The sequence below is a fragment of the Phocoena phocoena genome, chromosome 16, assembly GCF_963924675.1.
Source record: "Phocoena phocoena chromosome 16, mPhoPho1.1, whole genome shotgun sequence".
Lineage (NCBI taxonomy): Eukaryota > Metazoa > Chordata > Mammalia > Artiodactyla > Phocoenidae > Phocoena > Phocoena phocoena.
In genome coordinates, this window is record NC_089234.1 from 81458630 (window position 1) to 81480022 (window position 21393).

At 46.7% G+C, this 21393-nt stretch overlaps 1 protein-coding gene across 1 annotated transcript; it reads right to left on the minus strand.

The window, feature by feature from the left end:
• Positions 1-1432: 1432 nt before the first annotated feature.
• Positions 1433-19499, minus strand: LOC136136070 (zinc finger protein 649-like). Its single transcript, XM_065893937.1, is given in 6 exon segments — positions 1433-1771; positions 1774-2000; positions 2079-2572; positions 14748-14985; positions 16653-16758; positions 19476-19499. Coding segments are annotated over 6 exon segments (1428 nt in total).
• Positions 19500-21393: the final 1894 nt, after the last annotated feature.

The window sequence follows — 21393 nt, forward strand, 5'->3', positions numbered from 1 at the left end:
GTTCCCAGATTATCTGGTTGAGCTCTTGCAATTTGTAACGGAAGAAACTGGGACATGAAGAGGTGAGTTTCCCAAGTTACACGGTGAGGGCTGACAGGGCTATAAAGGGCACCATCGCTGATTCTACTGCCCAAAGCCTCTGACCACTCCACCCCATGGGCCTTCTCCTCTTCAGGCTAAATAACCCCTTATATTGCTCTTCTCCCTTCCTCTTTAAACTTATACCTCCTCGTCTTACTTCTTAAAATGAAACATTTATAAAAATAACAGTCCGGCTATGGTCTGGCCAGCACAGTGTGTAAAGGAGATATCTTTTTCTTTTGAAAAATCTTTTTGTTGAAGTACAACATAATACGAAAAATGCGCATATGTGTTCACATCGATGAATTGTCACAAACCCAACACACCTTTATAAACAGCATCTAGATGAAGAAACAGAACATTACCTGAAGCCCAGGAATCTATATATGTATATATATATGCATGGTAAATATATGTATATATATATGCATGGTAAATATATGTCATAAATTTTATATAAATATAACAAAGACTGCAGTAATTCTGTGAGACAGTTAATCACACTACTGACCTAAGTCAACCAAAAACCCCTAACCTAACTCTTCCCTAGCCGTGACTATGTTTGTTTAATAAAGCTTTACCATTTGATCTTTTAATCTCCATCAAGGACAATCTTATCAATCTTATCTCCATCAAGGACAATCTTATCAGTATGGGTCCATGCTTTCTTATACCTGTTTTCTTTTTTTCACTTCATTACAAAATCTAGTTGTCATTCAATACATTACCTGCCCTTTTAGTTTCGTGTCAGCAATAATTGACTTCCTTTCTTTCTTTTTGTTTTTTTTTTTAGTGTGCTCACAATGTTTTATTTGTATATGATTTCACCAGCTAATGGATGAGGCAGAATGTACCACTGCAAACACTGCCCCATTCACTGCTTTTCAGCAGTTTCTCTCCAGTATGTAATGACACGTATTGAGGGAAGGGAATTCCCACTCTTATATTTTTACCCAGTATAAGCTCACTGATGACCTATGGTGATCACTGATGATAGGGTCTATCTTCCAAAACACAGCTTTCCTAACCTCTGCATTCATACGCTTTCTGGTTATACATAACCATATAACCAGCTATACATTACTGCTCAAGGCTTTTCCACATAGAATGTACCAGGTTTTCCCTATGTGTTTTTTGTGCCATAAAATAAGGTGCAATTGGCCACTGCAGGCATAACCACATTCAGCACATTCATGCAGTTTCTCTACTCTGCACAAACTTTCTGTTACGTCCTGAGGGTGCAGCTCTGGCATCTGACTGTTCCATAAGGACTGCATTCCTCTCTGTGAGGAGCCCACTGATGTGTAATCATGAGTGAGGGGTCGCAGAAGGCATCTGCACAGTTACCGTATCAACAGGGCTTTTTCCCTTGCAGGAGTTCACTAGTATCTAATAAGCTGTGACCCTTTATGGAAGGATATTCCACCTTCACTGAATCTACTTCTTTCTCTCTTGTGTGTGTCCTCTTGTGTTTAACCAGGCATGGCATGTGGGAGAAAGCTTTCCCACATTCGTTGCATCCATAGAGCCTCTCTCCCGTGTGAGTTCTTTGGATGAGCATTGTCTTTGTAGTGAAGGCTTTCCCACAGTCACTGTATCCATAGGGGTCCTCCTCTCCTGTGTGAATTCTCTGATGTTTAATGAGTCCTGATTTCTGTGAACAAGATTTTCCACAGTCAGTAAATATATACAGGGAGTCTCTCCTGTATGAAATCGCTGATGCGCTATGAGGCATGCCTTCTGGCTGAAGGCTTTACCACATTCAGTGCATCCACAGTATTTCTATCCAGTGTGAGTTTGTTAGTGTATAACAAGACTGCCCTTCTGTATGAAACTTTTTCCACATTCAGTACATATATGAGATTTCTCTCCTGTATGAACTTTCTGATGCAAAATGAGCTGTGATTTTCTGGAGAAACCTTTCCCACACTCATTGCATACACGGGTTTTTTCTCCTCTTTTGTTTCTCTGATGTATAATGAACTCTGCCTTCCTGCAGAAGGCTTTGCCACATTCAGTACATTCATAGGGGTTCACTTCTGTACGAGTTCTCCAGTGTTCAGTTAGCTTGAACTTTCTGTAGAATGCTTTCCCACATATACTGCATACATGGGGTTTATTTCCCATATGAGTCTTCTGATGTTCAGTAAGCTAAAATTTCCTGAGGAAGGCTTTTCCACACTCACTGCACACATAGGGTTTGTCTCCTTTGTGAGTTCGCTGATGTTCAATGAGCTTGAACTTGTTGGAGAAAGTTTTCCCACACACACTGCATCCATGGGGTTTCTTTCCTGTATGAATTCTCTTATGTTCGTTGAGCCAAGACTTCTTGAGGAAGGCTTTCCCACATTCAGTACATTCGTGGACATTCTCTATTTTGTGTATTTGCTGATGTTTAATTTCAGTATAAGTTTTCTCATGATTAGCATGGAGAAAGGATCTCCCATCTCCATTAAACTCAGCAAGCTCCTTTTTAATCACAGCTTCTACTCTGGTTGATTACATCTGAAAATGATTTCAAAGTTTTCCTGTGTAAATCAAATACATCATGATTTGGCCTTAAAGGAAAACAACTTTTGCTCTGACAAGTAATATTCCCAAATGCATTCTGTTCATAACACTGTTCCATCCTCTTCAGCGTATTTCGCTTTTGCCAGCACAGCTGCACATGACCATCCACTTTCTCAATTTCTGGAAGGGGGTGACTATGAACTTAATCTTCTAAGGTCTGTGGTGGTTCTCTTTGTTCCAGGTTCGCTAGCTTGATTACCCCACTGACACAGGTGGTTCTCCAGCATCACGTCTCAGTACAGGTCCTTCTGAGCAGGGGTCAGGAGCTCCCACTCTTCCCAGGTGAAGTCAACAGCCACATCCTCCAGTGTCAGTGATCCCTGAATTCCTCTTGATCCCACTCCGATCTCCTAGTGGCTATACTCAATTTGTGAATTCTTTCATTTCAGGTCCTCTCAATAAGCAATTTTTTATTAGGATTAATCCAATGAGAAAAACTATATAATATCTCAAGCTTATTCCAGACTTTATGCCTCCAATTTTTAAAAACAATTCTATCATTATATAATTGGTATTATGTGTCTGTTTGTGATTTTAAAACTCTTTGGTCTATGAAAATTTGCATCTTAAGTGCCTTTATTTACTAATAAAGTCTTGACTTCTGCAATGCATTCAGTATGAGGAACACCTTCATTAAAATAGTCTTCACCTATCCCCATGTTCTTAACCTCTCTTCTCTCCCTTTCTATGTCTCCTTCCTCTCCGCCTTTGGATCAACTAAACTATACCCTAATATTGGTGATACACTTGCATGGTAGCCCAGTGCCAGCCTACCCGGTGAAACACAGACTGGTTCAGCCTGAGCAGTCCCAAGCTTCCCAATACTCTGGTGGCACAGGATGAAACCAGAAAGTATTGAGGTTACACACTGCTACATTTCTCCTAAAATTTTTTGAACACCCACCCATGTGTAATAATGATTAAACTCAGTTGTCTGGGACTTCCCTGGTGGTACAGTGGTTAAGAATCTGCCTGCCAATGCACAGGACACGGGTTCAATCCCTGGTCTGGGAAGATCCCACATGCCACGGAGCAACTAAGCCCATGTGCCACAGCTACTGAAGCCCACGTGCCTAGAGCCTGTGCTCTGCAACAAGAGAAGCCACTGCCACGAGAAATGTGTGCACCACAACGAAGAGCAGCCCCTGCTCGCCGCAACTAGGGAAAGCCCGTGCACATCAACGAAAGCTCAACGCAGCCAGAAATAAATAAAATTTAAAAAAAATTATAAATTAAAAAAAACCTCAGGTGTCTGGTATTTTGCCAACCTTGGAACATATAAAACCTGTACCCTTACACATATTTTTCCTTTTCGGTTGTTATTATGAAATGTACCAAGATAGGAGGACATAACGTATTCTATTTGACAATAGGTTTACAACCTCCAAATATTTAGGCATATGAAATGTGGGCTTCCGTCTCTAGCCTTGCTTCAGGCCCTCAGAATGTTAGGGCTGGGCTGGAAGGTGGCGGTCCCGTCTCTGCTCCTGTTGCTGTCTGCAGACCCTCGGTCCCCACATGGTAGGCTCAGGGCTACCACAAGCACTAGGCTTTGGTCCAGGACCCAAAGACAGGCCATCAGCCTCAGTCCTAGTTCCAGGATGGTCTCAGGGAAAGGACTCTGATGGGCCAGCTGAGGTCAGGTGACCATTGATGGCAGAAGAACCATCAATTGTGGCCATAGGGTAGAGTCCTGTGATGACCCTGTAGTGACGATGAAAAGGGGATGGGCATTGCTGGGCTGACAATCCCCACCTTGTCCAATATGCTTTGATAGAATGTAGCTGTTTTATTTTGTTCAGCAGACCTTTCTTCTTAGCTGTTTCAAGTCATACATTTACCTGTATTTAGAATAATGTATCTTTTCTAACTGAGCATGATTTCCAGAGGAGAAACTTCCCAAACCTAAGTTATAAGATGGGTGGCCATACAGCCCAGTTTGCTCTGAACAGTCTTGATTTATGCCTGTTGTCCCACTGTAATGTTTAATTGTCCCCCTTTTCATTCAAAGGTATTCTGGTTTAGATGAGCGTTCATACAGCGCCTCTGATTATAAGTGGCCTTTTGTTCGGCGAGCATGAACGTTAACTTATATTCCTGATTAATCGGTCCACATGGCGCCTTCCTCCCAGACACATTTGGCCATCATTTGGTCCCAGCAACACTAGAGGCCAAGCAGTGTCCTAGATAGTGGAGTTGGAGTTGAGTAAGAAACCCTGTCCCGAAGGAGCCCATGGCCCTACTAGGAGAGAGAACACAAATTAGGTCGGTATAATACAGCCTACGAAATCTGGTGTGAACAGAGCAGGGAAGAAACTCTGCTGAGGAAACTGGATGGACCAGGTGACGTGAACCTCAAAATTGCTGACTCTGGCATATTGGCTTGTGCCTCTTCTTTTTATCGGCTGCATGATCCAAAGCCGAGAAGTTCATCACACCGATGACTGTTGACAGGAGATGCCTTTCTGACAGTGAATTTGGGCCACCTCATCCAGGGTCAGTCCTGCACTGGGTGTCTCAGTTCCTGCAGTTAGAGGAGCAGACCGGGATGTGCTGTGCCATGTGTGAGGACACCAGAATGTCCCGACGTCCCTGCGAGATTTCACAGTCAGAATCCTCCCGAGGCTGCTCTAGAACCAAGGCAGCCACGTGAGCTGTGCACAGCATTCAGTCAGGAGACCTGGGTTCCAGAACCAGCCCTGCCGCCTTCCACCAAGCAAATCACTTAATCCTTCCAGCCTTAATTTATATGGCAAATGAAAGTGTGAACCTAAACAATCCACAGTGTTTCTTCTGGCCCTAAAACTTTTGCTTGTTGTATAGTCATCCAACTACAAATTCTTAAATCAAATGATCTCTAATTAACTAATTTGAGAAGATTCTTTCAGAAAAGTCAGAGCTACTTTAAAATAGTTTCTCCTTTTTATATGCATTTGGTGTAACCACAAAGACTTTTATACCGATAAAACCTCTACCCAAGGCCTCTGCACTTTGAATCCTTCGTGGCAGACGTGGGAGAAAGCAATCACTGTTGTAGTCTGTACCGCTTTGTAGACCAGTCCAGTTCTGGATCTCACTGTCCTTAAACCACCCTGTGTTGGGCATAAGGGCCATAAATAATTTCATAGTCTAAACTTTGGGTTTTTTCTGCCTACTCAGACTCACGCTCAGGAAAGCCTTTCAAATCCCTCACTCTGTCCTAATGTCAAGAGTTGGATGAGACTTCCCTGGTGGTCCAGTGGTTAAGAATCCGCCTTCCAATGCAGGGGACACGGGTTCGATCCCTGGTCGGTGCACTAAGATTGCACATGCCTCGGTTCAACTAAGCTGGCGTGCCGCAACTACTGAGCCCACGCCCCGCAACTACTGAGTCTGCGTGCTGCAACTAAGACCCGACACAGCCAAATAAATAAATAAATAATTTTTTAAAAAGAGTAGGAGGCAGAGTGTGAGAGTGAGACTCACTGCCTGTCCTCCTTTACCCCCTCGTTACATAGCTGCTTCTTTCCTCCTCTTGGTAGAGCCGTCTCTGCTCTATTCTGCTCTATCCAACTAGGCTTTCTTTCTTGATCTCTCTCCCCACTCCCCTCTCTCCCTCCTTCACTCCCTCTGTCTCTGTCTCTGTCTCGGTCTCTCTCTCCCTCTCCAGCCCCCAACTTTAACAGCTTTTCTTGTATTTATTGGCCATTTGTATTTCCTTTTTGAATTATCTTCATGATCTTTGGCTATTACTTTCAACTTATTAAACAATAAACACAAGGAGTATAAAAAATGATACACAAACACCTAGGCACTCACCACCTGGCTTAAGAAAACAGTTGGAGCCCTCCATGTACTCTTCCCCCAGTCTCATCAGAAGCCCTTGTTGTCCCTAAGAGGTAACTCTGACCCTGAATTGTGAGATCATATGGTCCATGTATCTCTTTATATTTTATTACACATATGTGTTTCTCTGCTATTTCTCTTTTTTAAATTAATTAATTTATTTTATTTTTGGCTGGGTTGGGTCTTCGTTGCTGCGCGCAGGCTTTCTCTAGTTGTGGAGAGCGGGGTCTACTGTCTGTTGCGATGTGTGGGCTTCTCATTGCGGTGGCTTCTCTTTTTGCAGAACACCGCCTCTAGGTGCGCGGGCTTCAGTAGTTCTGGCACACGGGCTCAGTAGTTGTGGCTTGCGGGCTCTAGAGCTCAGGCTCAGTAGTTGTGGCACATGGGCTTAGTTGCTCCATGGCATGTGGGATCCTCCCGGACCAGGGCTTGAACCCATGTTCCCTGCATTGGCAGGCGGATTCTTAACCACTGCACCGCCAGGGAAGCCCCTCTGCTATTTCTTTTTGCTTGTGGCTATATCTGCGGCAATTTGCATCATGAGAAAACAGATTCTGTAGAACCAAGCTTTTGTTGAGATAGCTAAACCCATCGCTCTTACCTAGTCTACCTTCTTGGTCGTAAGTGTAGGTAGGTAGCTTTTGTCTGGGGAAAAACGTTGGTGACTATGGTGAAAAGATAGTTCTCAGACCATGACACAGTAGACAAGGGACACAGTGTCCACCTAACAGGGATGCAGAGGAACCTGTCCCTACACTGGTTCTCAGCGTTACACATGTCTTTCCAATACAAGAGAAAAGAACAACATGGGACACAGGACATTGCTTACACTGAACTGTCTGTCTCCAGTTCATACATTCTTTCATTCATCCCGTCCATCCAACCAATAGATGTTTACTGAGAACGCATGATAAGTGCTAGGCGCTGAGCTAAGTAAGCGCTGGGGAACAGAAACGAAAAAGACATAATCGTTGCCCGCTCATAGTTGAGTTACAGAAAGAGACAAGCAATCGTAATAGTCACAGCTGAGAGCTGCTGAGAGCATTTACTATTTGCCAGCCACCACGCTAAGCACCCACTCGTCTCATTTAGTCCTCCTGTGAGACACGTGGAAGCGGAAATAAGGTAGCGCCTATGTAAAAATGGAAGAGGAGAAAAAGAAAGTCACTTCAGATCACACAGCCAGCAGGTGGCGGAGCTGGGATCTGAGCCTTGGCCATGGGACCCAGAGCCTACGTCTTTACCATCTTCAGCAGGTGTCTCTGGAGAAAATCAGTAATGACGGCTAAGTGAGAGAAGGGCTGCGACAGAGGAGCGAGAGGTGGCCTGGGACACTGACATCTGCAATGCAAAATTGAAAAGGGCTTGGGGGGGAGGCCAAGCGAGGCCTCTTCTCTCCGCGCAGACACGTGATTCCGTCCTCGCCCGACTGACGCTTCAGGTTTCACTTTACTTTCATTGGTTTGGTGTTGGGACATTATAAATAAGCTAGTTTTGAGGGTTGGGGAAAAGGCATCCCCCAACTTGCTAACTTGGGGCAATTGCGAGGTTCCCTGTTTGTAAAACGCAGGGGGCGTGGCTCTTGCCAGGTGTCAGTGGGCGGATACCCGAGTGCCTAAGAGCTGCAGGGGAATTTCTCCTTTTTAAAAGGAACTCAGGAAAGCAGATTGAGCTGTGTGGTCCAGCCAGACCCTCACGAGGCACATGAGGCTCTTTCCCACACCTTTCTCTACTATGCCTCGGTGTGAAGTCAGTGTCCCGCTACTAAACCAACAGACGGTTAGAAGTCATAAGAAGCGGGACTTCCCTGGTGATCCAGTGGTTAAGAATCCGCCTGCCGATGCAGGGGACGTGGGTTCGATCCCTGGTCGGGGAACTAAGATCCCACATGCCATGGGGCAACTAAGCCCGCGCGCTGCAACAAAGAGAAAAGAAAGAAATCACAAGAAGAGGTGGCAAGTTAATAAAAGAGCGAGTCATGGAAGGTTTGAGCATGAGGACTCATGAACACCAGGATAATGACATCTGTGGACCATACCGTGGACATGGCCACCAAATGCTGCCTCACCTTTACTGGGCTTCAGTCCTCCTCTGGAGAGACCCCTCCCCAGGAAATGGGGAGTTAACCTTTAGCTGCTAAAATGAGCTTAGATGACAGCAACAGGCTCCCAAGTCTTCTGCCTCTTTGCAAATGGGCTTCGATTACTGCAATTTATAGGAACAGTTCTCTGTTTCACGTTAGTCAGGAAAATTACCCCAGCCTCAGCCTCTCACAAGGAAAATTCCAGTTGTACTCTGGGTCCTGTACGTACGCACGTCCACTACGATTATAGCATACATCCCTGTAAATGCAAGTTAAGGCTCTGTTGATACCTTGCAAACAGATAAGCTTGTTCCTTTCCCTTTGGTAGCACTTAATGTTAAACAGTGCACTTGATTCCTAGCAAGAACTATATCCAGTAAAGATCCTCTCTGCTTCCCATGCAGGGGCTGTTGGTTAAATCCCTGGTCAGGGGAATTAAAATCCCACATGCCGTGGGGTGTGGCCAAAAAGTTTAAAAAAAAAAAAAAACTTGCGATGCTCTATTTAAATGCTTCTTTTAAAGTCAAGAGTTTGAAAAAGTTCCTGGCCTGAAGTCACATTGTTTTAGAAATCAGGTTTTTAAACATCTTAAAAAGCCGTGTCTTTTTTTAATGTATAACTTAAATACTGCATGCAAATTAGGAATAGCCATAACTCTACTATTAGGAATAGTAGAGGACAATAGGACAGCAGTAGGAAAAGGTGGACAAGTCAGAGAGAGAAACATATTCAGTGGAAAATTACAATCACATTGTCCTATATAAACCATTGGTTTTTCTTTCTTTACAGTGAAGTGAGAGAATTGAGGCGCGAGAAACAATTTCTCAGTTGTTTAAGCAGCTATGGGGCGATCAATCTAGGTGGACACTTCTCGCATTACTTAACCAGCATTTAAAGCTTCAAAAAGACAGTAAAACCACTGAGGGGAGCATCCTATAGGGGGTTTTGAAAGAGGTTTTACCGGGAATCTTGGTGATACGATCAAATCTGGAAAAGCTGGGAAAGGCGTCAAAATGAGTTAGAAAAGTGTGTTATGAAATCTCAGGAGAGACAAGTGTGTCTGTCCTCATTCTGTTCCCCAACACCACGAGTGCAGAGCTCCTGGGAGATCAGGGAGGGCTCCGAGAAGCATTTCCTACCAGCTGCCATCTCTGTAAATCAGATGCTGTCACTCCGCCCAGACTTACCAGTTCTGAACCGTGCTCCGTGCTCCGGCCTCACCTGCAGATGGTCTCTCGTTTCTACCTTAGCCTCTGATTTGATACCCTTGTCTTACTTTGTCCAGGGCCCTAGCGTTACCCTGGCTTTTGCTATTTTCCAACTGCTTTCTTGTTGGGTGTCTTTTCTTGCTTCCCTCGCCTGGATTGCTTGATCTCGGGCTTGATTCAGAAGGAAGACAAATAATACAAAACGATGGTGACTGTGGAAGAACAAAGTGCTGTGGGAAAACCAAAAGGACTGATTTATTTCTGCCTAAGTAGATAGCTGGGAGATGGCTACTCAGAGGAGGTGATGAGTGTGTTGGGTCTTGGAGGTGAATAAGCATATGCCAGGTTGGATAGAAGAACCTTCCTAGAAGCGGCAAAATGGGGAGAAAATAATCACAGATGTGAAAGTGCCCGGCACCTTGAGATGGCTTTGTAGATGGGGCTGGAAAGGTAGTGTGGAGCCTACACTTGTACTAAGAGATCTTGCACTTGTACCGAGAACTGTGGACTTCGTTCTCTGAGGAAGATGTTAAAGCATGGCAATGACTTGATTAGATTTGTTCAGAAAGATGGGCTTGGGACTTCCCTGGCGGTCCAGTGGGTAAGACTCTGCGCTCCCAGTGCAGGGGGCCCGGGTTCCATCCCTGGTCGGGGAACTAGATCCCACATGCATGCCGCAACTAAGAAGTCCGCATGCTACAGCTAAGAGTCCACACGCTGCAACTAAGAAGTCCGCATGCCACGACGAAGATCCCGTGTGCTGCAACTAAGAGCCAGCGCAGCCAAAATAAATAAATAAATACATAAATAAATATTTTTTAAAAATAAGGAAAGATGGGCTTTACCAAGTCTGACTGATTTCTGACATCTATGCCTCCCGGTCCTACTTGAGACCTCCATGCTGTTATAGGAACAACAGCCCCTGTTCTCCTGGATCATCTTATTCTGCTATAATTTCTAAAACACTGTTCCGATTATAGAGAACCATGTATAAGGTAAGTATTGAGCAGAGTCCAAATTACCCTTGAATGCCATATTGAAGTCCGACAAACCATCTCTCCAGAAGTCCAACCACAACATGAAAACACAATATTATTTCCTTCCAGCATGGGGATAGATTGCACTTTCTTATGTCCAGCACTACATAAGGTAGTTTCTTTTTGCATTTAGAAGCCATTTGGGGGGGGGGGATGTATTTTTAAACACTTCTTCTATGAAAAACAAACAAGAAAGAATTGAAACTGTGGAAGAGGGAAAATAATTTTCCCTCTACCCTTCTGAGCTCTTGGCTAAGACCCCTGCAATAAAAGGCAGATTAGGGCTTCCCTGGTGGCGCAGTGGTTGAGAGTCTGCCTGCCGATGCAGGGGACACGGGTTCGTGCCCCGGTCCGGGAAGATCCCACATGCCGTGGAGTGGCTGAGCCCGTGAGCCATGGCCGCTGGGCCTGCGCGTCCGGAGCCTGTGCTCCGCAACGGGAGAGGCCACAGCAGTGAGAGGCCCGCGCACCGCAAAAAAAATAAAAATAAAAAAAATAAAAGGCAGATTAACAAGAGAAAAGCACACAGAAGTTTATTAACATGTATCTCAGGTATACCTGGGAGAAACCCAGGGAAAAATGAGAAACTCTCCAAGGTGGCTTAGAACTCCAGCTTAAACACCATCTCGAGCTAAAGACAAAAGAAAGAAAGGTGTGGGGTAGAAGAGTTTGGGGAGGTTACCTGGAGGAGCATCGTAAACACGAGTGAGGCTTCTTATGCAGATCTGAGTTCAAGCTTTCTCCCTGGATAAGGGTCTAAAGTTGTCTAGGGGAATTAGCCTTTGTCTTTTCTGGTAGGGAGGTGAGGGGGGACAGCTTTGCAAATCTACATTCTGCTTTTAGGCAAATAGGGGGAGAGCAGGGAGCTTTTCTGGTATCTTCTTCTTCCAATTGCCTTCAGCTCAAAATAATCCTTAGAACAAAATAGCATGTTTTAGGGTGGCAGGTTCTGCTACCCTTCAAGACTAACAGAGAACACAGCAGATCTGCATCTTCCTCTCTTGTACACACACGCCAGGCACGTGCTTATGGAAAGGGTGGCACGGAACATCACCCACACTGCCCCCTCCGTTAATTTTTTTTCTTATTTTCCTTTTTGCTAAGCACCGATAATTCAATAGGTAGGAATTAAGCAGAGATATGATAGTGTTTTGCTGACGTAGCTCAGATGGATGGGTCAAGGTGTCCACATGCCTGCACTCGCAGCCCGTAGCCGTGCCAGTCAGAGCTGGGAGGGCCAAGGAGTTATCTGGGTGCCACCCTGTGCCACCGATTCACGTGGAGCTCCAAGGATTCTAAAACTTGTACATTCAAACATGGTCTTCCAGGTCTTTACGAAGGTACAGTTTTCAAGTTAGGAGGCTATAGAATATACTTTTTAAATAGTTTGTTACTCTGATTTATAACTTTTAGCTGTTGAGACACAGGGCATATGACCCTCTGCCTGCTCCCTTGCCGTGGCCCATGAATGTCAGGGTGGCTGACTGTGCATTCATCACATTCTCCTGAGTCAGAGGGAGGAGAAACAGCGGGGGCTTGGCCACTCGACCGCACAGCGCAGACGTCTTCAAATCATGGTTGGGATGCTGTGTGGCTGTTCTCACCGTCTCTTCCCCATACCTTCCCGGCTCATCCATCACCCCTCTTCTAGATCCTCTTATGCTGCAAGGAAAGCCTAATGCTCATTACGTCATTAGGTAGGGAATTTAAGTTTCTGCATGGCATTTTGCTTTTTAGACCTTTGCTACTCAAAATGTGGTCTACAGGTCCTCAGCCTCAGCCCTGGAAGCGGGGTGGAAATGCAGAGTTCCAGCTGCTGACGGGTAGCATTCACTCACTATTCCTTGGAATCCTAAGGAACGCATTTGGAGGAGAGGCAATGAGTGCTATAGGTAATCCTCAGGCAGGGAAGATGATGAGAGAACAGACGGCCAGGGCTTGGGCTTTGGAGAAGAATAGGAAAACAGAGAAGGAATGGTGAGAAAAGCAGAAACAAATCCAGGACAGCAGTACAGCAGTGGAAGCCTGAGAGAAGAGAGTTTCCCATGAGGTCCCAGAGCCACCAGGTCTGGCTGTCTCATTCAGCAAGGGGGACCCTGAGGCTTGGCAATGAGGGGACAGAGTACAACAGCCAGGTGTGTTCGGAGGGGCTTGTCTTATAGGGCCAGAGGGCAGGGGAAGATGACAAGAATCTGAAAGTGGTGAGAAAAAAGAATGAAATAAATAAGGAAATAGAGAGGAATTCAGTCTACTTTTAAGAGATGAAACAGCTAGGAAATGTCCCCCACACATCTGAGTGATGAAGGGACCACGGAGACAGCACAGCAGCCCCAGTGCTTTGGGGGAAGCAGAGAAGGATCTTGGGCAGAGGGTGAGAACCCAGCCAGTGTCAAAGAAAAACCAGAGCTGGACACCATTTAAAGGGATAAAAACAGATTTTATTCGGGACTATTGCAATAGGGCAAAAGACACCTCAGTATATAACAGGGCTCAATTCCGAATACAACATGGGTAAGTGGGAGTTGATAGCCAAGGACCAGAGTGGGGACCAGTGGATGGACAATTATCCATGCATGGAAAATTATTATTATGGCCAAAGGTTCTCTGGGGGATGTGGGGAGGGAGTGGTGAGGAACCATATCAGATATGGAGGGTGGGGTTCTGGTTAAACTGACTTAGCAAGGTTCTTGCTGAAACTGGATCTTACAAAGAGGTCCGCAGATGGGCCTAGGAGAAGGTTCAGGAGTCTGACTAAAGTTTGGCCAACATAGAATCTTTATCCCTGGAGATGGAGGGGCAGCTTTGGTCCCTCGCAAGGTGCGAACACCCAGCCGTCCTAGAATAACCCTGTGCACCCCACACCCCTCTCCACATCAGGCTGCCACGGCCATCGCTCTCATCTGTCTCCCTAGGCCCAGCTCCCTGGCCTTCAGAGGTGCTGCCAGCTAAGCCGCAGAGGGCTTCCTCGTTTCTCAGCCTCCTGGCCTAAGTAAGGACGTTCCTGGTCCGCACTATCTAAAAACCCATCTGGGTGCCATCTCCCTTGCCTATGGTTCTGAGACCATGGGAATCCTGGCAGTAGTGGCTTTTCCGGGGCAAGCCGGGGTCCCCCTTGGACCGCTGAGGCTTCTGCACTCCATGTTTCCTTCCCAAATCTAGCTCCTCCAGGCACCGAGGCTCTGCTCCCCACTCCCTCCCCACAATGGCAGCCCTCCTCCTTGGCCTGGTTTCCACCCTCCCACAGTCACCCTCCCTTCCCTCCCACCCTTCCCCCCGTGATCCCAATCTCTTCCTGCTTCTTCCTCTACCCTTCCCAGCCCATTCATATCTGCTCTGAAATCTGGCAGCTCCCAGATCTTCCTCTCTGGTCCTCAAGGGTGGAGGTCTCTGCACACCACGTTCCTTATGAATGCATGCCATCCAGCCATATCCCACTCTACTCTGGTGATGGAATTTAATTCTGAGATCCTGATAGGTTTGAGAGCTTAATCTGTGCCAGGCGCTCTTTGCAGTACTTTACGTATGTGGAAATTTGTCCCCGTCACACTGCACCGACAGTGGTGACAGCACCGGGATGCGGGCTGCCCTGCTCCGCATCTCACACCCTCTGCCCCTATGAGACATGCTTTCTCTTCGCAGCCCATGACCTTCTCCACCGGGGGAGACACAGTCTTCTGGCTGGGGAACATTGGCCCCCATGGAGGAGAAGATGCAAAAGCACCCAGCAGAATGAAGGGCCCATCGTCTTCCTCAACCTGGAAAAAGCAGGAAAGTTGACATCCAAGATGTTTCTGACCTCTATGTACCAGGCTCCATGTGTATGTAGGAGAAAGAGGGATTTTTGGTTTTTTTGTGTGTTTCAGAAGCTTAGCTTTGAATGTCAGGAGGCAAACACTTCACATATGGAGCTCAGGCTACAAGGATGAGAGGGGCTGACAGCACCGCGATGGAGGTGGCAGGCTGGCGCGGCCGGGGCAGGTGAGTGATGCAGTGAACTCCTGCTGCGAGTGGGCCAGGGTGGAGACTAGTGGACCTGCAGGGGATGTTGAAGAGCCCCCTGGTGCTGTGTGACCCTGCGAAGCTGGCTTATTCTTTGGGTGGGAGTTTGGAGATTGTCCTGTGGTCTCCTCCAAGGCCATGAAGTCTGTCTTCATGTCTCCGGGACCATTCTCCTGTCCTCCTGGATGAACAAGCAAGGAGAGACTCAAGTGGCATCCAAAGGACACTTGAGAAAAAGCAGGCACCGTGGCCCAGGCTGGGGCTGGGCTCCCCATGGGAGGCGGGTCCTGTGAGTGGGGGGACATTGGCTGCAGGGTGAATGGGCACCGGGGAAACAGCAGCATGTTGGGTTCCTGCTCTGCACGTGCCGGTGGGCAGCCTCTGGGCTTCCGTGTCCTGGCTGGTAAATCTTTCCTTCACGAGGTGCTGTGAGGGGGAATGGCATGGTGAGGACTCAGTGGAGACTGCTCCCTTAGACCCACCCTGGTTACCTTGTCCACACCTATTAGACGATAAGCTGGCTGAGGGCAGGCCCTTGCTCACGCTTACTTCCCGTGACTAGCCCTGTGTCTGGCGCACAGTGGATGAAAGAACAAATGAACATCAAGGAACAGGCCGTGAGGCACGCCAGCGTGAGACACCGCCTCCGCCACTGTGTTTCCTGAGCGCAAGTAAATCACTTTTCTCTGTCTTTACTAGTTTCCCCACCATTGGGGGAAGGCAATGTAACTTCCCTCTGTTTAAAATTTTTTATTAAAAATTTTTGTATGAAGGTATAATTGACATATTAGTTCCAGGTGTACAATATAATGATTCAATATCTCTATACATTGCAAAATGATCACCATGATAAGACTAGTTACCATCTGTCACCATTATATAGTTATAAAAACTTTTTTCTTGTGATGGGGACTTTTAAGATTTCATCTCTTAGCAACTTTGAAATATGCAATGCAGTATGATTAAGTAGAGTCGCTGGGCTGTACACGGAATGCCCAGGACTTGTTTATCTTGTAACTGGAAGTTCGTACCTTTTTTTTTTTTTTTTGCGGTACGCCGGCTTCTCACTGTTGTGGCCTCTCCCGTTGCGGAGCACAGGCTCCGGATGCGCAGGCTCAGCGGCCACGGCTCACGGGCCCAGCCGCTCCGCGGCATGTGGGATCTTCCCGGACCGGGGCACGAACCTGCGTCCCCTGCGTCGGCAGGCGGACTCTCAACCGCTGCGCCACCAGGGAAGCCCGGAAGTTTGCACCTTTTGCCCCTCCTCACCCTCTTTGCCCTCCCCTCACCCCCGCCTCTGGCAGCCACCAATCTGTTCTGGATACTTATGAGCTTGGTGTGTTTTCTTTTGTTTGTCTTTTTCTTAACAGGGGTGTTATCAGGACCCAGGTGCTAACGCGCTTACAGCACGCAGATCTTCTTAGGTGAAAGTTTCTATTAAACAGATGAGCTCAGCTTCAGAAAATTCCTTGACTTTGCCCCCAGATATATGATACACAGCAAGCTTGGCTTTTGTGTTTCTGACTCTGGTTTAGAGGAGCGTGCAGAGATTGTGCAATAGTTGGTTCCATCTAGCTCTTGGTTATTGATATAAAAACATAAAAACATAACTAACATTTCTGCAGTGTAGTTTTCTCGACCTCTCTCTGGCCTCTGTTGTATGATGTTTTCAAAACAGCTTAATCAGAACTCTCCATATTTCTGGGGTTTTAGCCTAACAGTTCTTCTAGGGACGGAGGGAGGTCACTGAAGGGTGACAGCCTATAGGTGCTGGACCAGCAGGGAGAGGGGCGGGACTGGGGGCGGCAGTGTGGAGTCGGGCAGGGAAGCTCCCAGCGGATGGCTCGCCTGTAGGCGGGCATGCAGCCACCTGTGTAACCACGATGGGCTCCGCGGAGCCACTCAGGTCAATGCCCACGCTGTGCCGGTGGGCATGGATGCTATGGTTACCACACTACAGCGAGAGGGGATGCAGTAAGGGTCAGTGACATGGCATTTAAACCAAACTTTCAAGAATAGGTAGAATTTGGACAGGTGGTCGTGAGGAAGAAAGACTTCCTAACCAAATGGACGGCTGGGCACAGAGCTAGGAACAAGGATGAAGGTGATCGCCAGAGAGAGTTTGGGCCTAAAGTGGTAGCAAAAAGAATGAAATTGGGTCATTTGTAGAGACGTGGATGGACCTAGAGTCCGTCATACACAGTGAACTAAGTGAGAAAGAGAAAAACAAATACCGTAAATTAACGCATTTATGTGGAATCTAGAAAAATGGTAGAGATTTACAGGGCAGGAACAGAGACGCAGATGTAGAGAAGGGACGTATGGACACAGGGTTGGGGGGAAGGGGTGGGTGGGATGAATCGGGAGATTAAGTTTGACTTATATACACTACCATGCGTAAAACAGATAGCTAGTGGGAACCTGCTGTATAGCACAGGGAGCTCAGCTCTGTGCTCTGTGATGACCCAGATGGGTGGGATGGGGGATGGGAGGGAGGTATAAGAAGGAGGGGATGTATGCATCCGTACAGCTGATTCACTTCGCTGTACAGCAGAAACTAACATAACAGTGTAAAGCAACTATATCACAATAAAAAAAAAAAAGGGAGACACCCAACTGGAGGCGCTGTGAAAGAGGAGGCTGGCAGAGGCAACTTGGAGGGAGTGGCTTGGAGTTGGGAAGGCCGGCCACGCCAGGACAGATGATGGGACCTGGAGTATGGTGGGGACATTGGGAAAAGGATGAAGAGATACTTTGAAGACCATTACGAATGTGATACAAATTGTTTTTTGAGTTGACCTCTAGGATGAAGCTGTGAGTTGTATCACAACATGATGGGGGCCAAGTTGTTGGTGAGATTCCCTCCTCCACCCACCTCTCATCCCTTTGACAAGTAGTTATTAAGGGCTCCCCTTGGGCACTGGTCGGTGACTGTCATTTACTCAAAGGCGGGAGCTGCTCTCCTTTATTTCCTGTCTTGCAGGTTAGACGGGGTCAGGTTCACTGACAACAGCACATATATTTCGTATTTTCAGTGTTCAGTAGCATCTCACTCTCTGTTTGGAAATGTGAGTGACTCACGGTACTTGACAATTTTAATGTATGAAATGTTTAAATAACATCTTCACAAAAATTAAAAAGTAAAATACAATCACAGAAACTTAACAGACAACCGTTTTCATTTTCCAGTCATTTTCATTCTCCATAGCATCTTGGTATTTTGATAATATTTCAAGTTAAAAAGATTCAAGGACATAGATCAAATCCAAAAAGGGACCATAGAGTGAAAATACTATGGTCCCCGAAAGTCAGTCTTTTTAACTTCATAAAGTTTTAACCGAGTGCCTGAGCTCTGGCTAACGATGAAAGAGGTAAGGAGCAAGCTGCCTAGGGTCTCCCGTGGAGCAGAGAGCTCCAGGGACTTCTACTGAACTCCCCCAGGGAGCCTGGACAACCATCTACAGATCTCAAAGTGGTGACATCCACAAGCCAAGAGCCAGGAGCCCATTTGACAAATGTCAGGGCAGCTGACATGAAGAGAAAAACAGAAGGAACAAAAACACATTCCGCATCTGGGAGTGTGTACAAGTTGAGCACAGATTGTTTAGAGGAACAGAGAGAGAGGAATTCCCTTTACTTCTCAATCAGTAAATCATTGCCACATACTTTTAAAAAACTTATTTATTTATTTATTATTTATTTATTTTGGCTGAATCGGGTCTTAGTTGCGGCATGTGGACTTCTTAGTTGCAGCATGCAGACTCTTAGTTGTGGCATGCATGGGGGATCTAGTTCCCCGACCAGGGATCAAACCCCGGCCCCCTGCACTGGGAGCGTGGAGTCTTACCCACGGACTGCCAGGGAAGTCCCCATTGCCACATACTTTTGTCTCTCCTCTCCATCAGTCATTTTTTATCTCCTTCATCCTCTCTCTAACTACATCTATACATTCTCAGTAAGCCAAAGATTTTATATGAATTTGAAGCCATTTCCACATTGTCTGAGTTCAGGCCGCTAGAAGGATACAAACAGCAAATACTTATTTCTCATAGTTCTGGAAACTGGGAAGTCCAAGATCTAGGTGCCAGCAGATCTGGTGTCTGCCTGCTTCCTGGTTTGCAGATGGCTTCATGGTGTCCTCGCACAGTGGGGAACAGTGAGAGAAGCAAGCTCTCTTGTATCCTCTTATCAGGGTACTATCCCATCACAAGGGCTCCACCCTCAGGACCTAATCAGCCCCCAAAGACCCCACCTCCAAATACCATTCCATTGGGAATTAGGGCTTCAACATGTGAATTTGACCTACAGTCCATAACACACATGTACAATGCCCAAAATGTTGGCATTGTTCTTCCCAGGACACAAAAGTCTACCTGAGGGGGACTTCCCTGGTGGTCCAGTGGTTAAGAATCCGCCTCCCAATGCGGGGGACGCGGGTTTGATCTCTGGTTGGGGAACTAAGATCCCACATACTAAGGGGCAACTAAGTCCGCGTGCCGCAACTACCGAGCCCGTGTGCTCTGGAGCCCGCATGCCGCAACTAGAGAGAAGCCCTCGCGTCACAACTAAGACCTGATGTAGCCAAAAATAAATAAATAAATATTAAAGTAAAAAGGGCTACCTGAGATCAAATTATAAAGGAGACAAACTGTCTCTTTTGTGCCTACCTACCTTCTCTTCGGTGTGGGTGGTCATGGGGACTTCATTTGGGCTAGGTCTTAAGGATGGAATTTCTATAGTTGGCGACAGTGGGGTGGGAATTTCAGGTGAAGGGGAAAAAGTGAACAATTGCTTCTGGACTTATTTATATTCTTACGAAGGACTAAAAATTGCAGAGGCTTTTCTAAATGGAAAACTTTGGACAGGGAGGGTCTTGCTGTTTTCAAGAGGTCTTTCAGCATTTTTCACAGAGCAGTTAAGCCGGTTGTCTTTGCTATGTAAAGTATGGTGTTGACAGGGAAGGACCCAGTTTTGAGTCTCACGTGGATTATGCAGCCTTACCCAGAGAAGGTGGTTCTCCTCCTGTTGGCACAGGGAGTGCCTCACACCTGCCCGGACGTGGCGACAGCCCGTGGTTGTGTCAGTGAAAACTCTCCCTACAATGGCAAAAAGAACCCAAACCTTCAAAATATTCGAAGCACATTTCCTGCCCGTAGCAGATTTGTAAAATCATCTCCTTGTCTTTTCTTTCTTGCTGCATCTCTTTTTTGTCTTGGTCAAGAACACTGCCCTCCCATCATACAGGAAAGCCGGTCTTCTAAATACACCAGGCCGACTCTCTTCCATCTCCTGTTCTTTCTGGGTGTGGGAGTGAAGAACAGACAACAGTCCTCTTTCAGGGAAGCATCTGGAATAACCAGTACCAGATGCGGGAATGAATCATCCTCCTCAGGGAGCCTGCCTGCATCCAAGCTGAAAGCGTCAGTAAGGAAGGCTGGCTTTATCTACCAGCCGACTGCCTGCTATGTCACCAACAGATTCCCTTCCCAAAACTGTCATGTTTGCCACAGTGCCTGGAATTTCACCATGAGCTTCAATTACCGGCTTGTAAAATGTCATAGCTGGTCACTCGGCTCTTAGAAGCAGGGCTAGAATGCGTGCCCTGTGGTTTCCCGTGAGCTGGCAGTGTCTTCATGGGGGGAGTGGGCTCACAAATGGTTTGTTTGGGACAACAAATTCATTCAACAGACATTTGTACTAATTGGCTGAGGGAGGGCCTTTTGCACGTGTCACCCACCCCTCTCATTTGACATGCTACCCTTGAAGGCTGGTATAGTTGTCTCTGTATCAAAAATGAAGGGATTGGGCTTCCCTGGTGGCGCTGTGGTTGGGAGTCCACCTGCCGATGCAGGGACACAGGTTCGTGCCCCGGTCCGGGAGGATCCCACATGCTGTGGAGCGGCTGGGCCCGTGAGCCATGGCCGCTGAGCCTGCAGGTCCGGAGCCTGTGCTCCACAACGGGAGAGGCCATGACAGTGAGAGGTCCGTGTACCGCAAAAAAAAAAAAAAAAAAAGTGAAGGGATTGAGGCTTCAACAGGTTTTGAGCACCTCTGTGGTGGCCAGGTGCCTGACCCCGGCACCCCACTTCAGGTGCACCCGACTTCATTGCCTCTGGACTTTTCCCCAAAGCCACTGAATCTTGGCAGCCCCCGGGTCTCCCAGAGGTGCCTGTAGGGCAGCCTCCAACCCTGGGGATGGCCTTGCTGTTTGCGTCTCTGTCAATAGGTTTAAGAAAGGTGCTGATCTGGGGAGAGGAGCTCCAGGCCAGCAACTGTTAGCTGAGACGTCAGACGTATAATGGAAATGTTCGTGATCATCTCGGGTATTCAGTTATTATACTGAAAAAATGAGCGCTGTCTTTTACTAATGAGTAATTTGGAAGCTTTAATAAACTGTAGTCATAAACCCAGTTTACTATTAATAATCCAGTAATTAACCTTAGACACATTAATCTAATGTTAGAGATTTAACAAAAGGCAAAGGAACCTCTGTTTTGTGACTCTCCGTTCCATCACATGAGGGGCGATGGGGGATGATCTCAGGTGAACTTTTTTCCTTTGATGGCTCAGTATCTTTATCTGTAAAGAT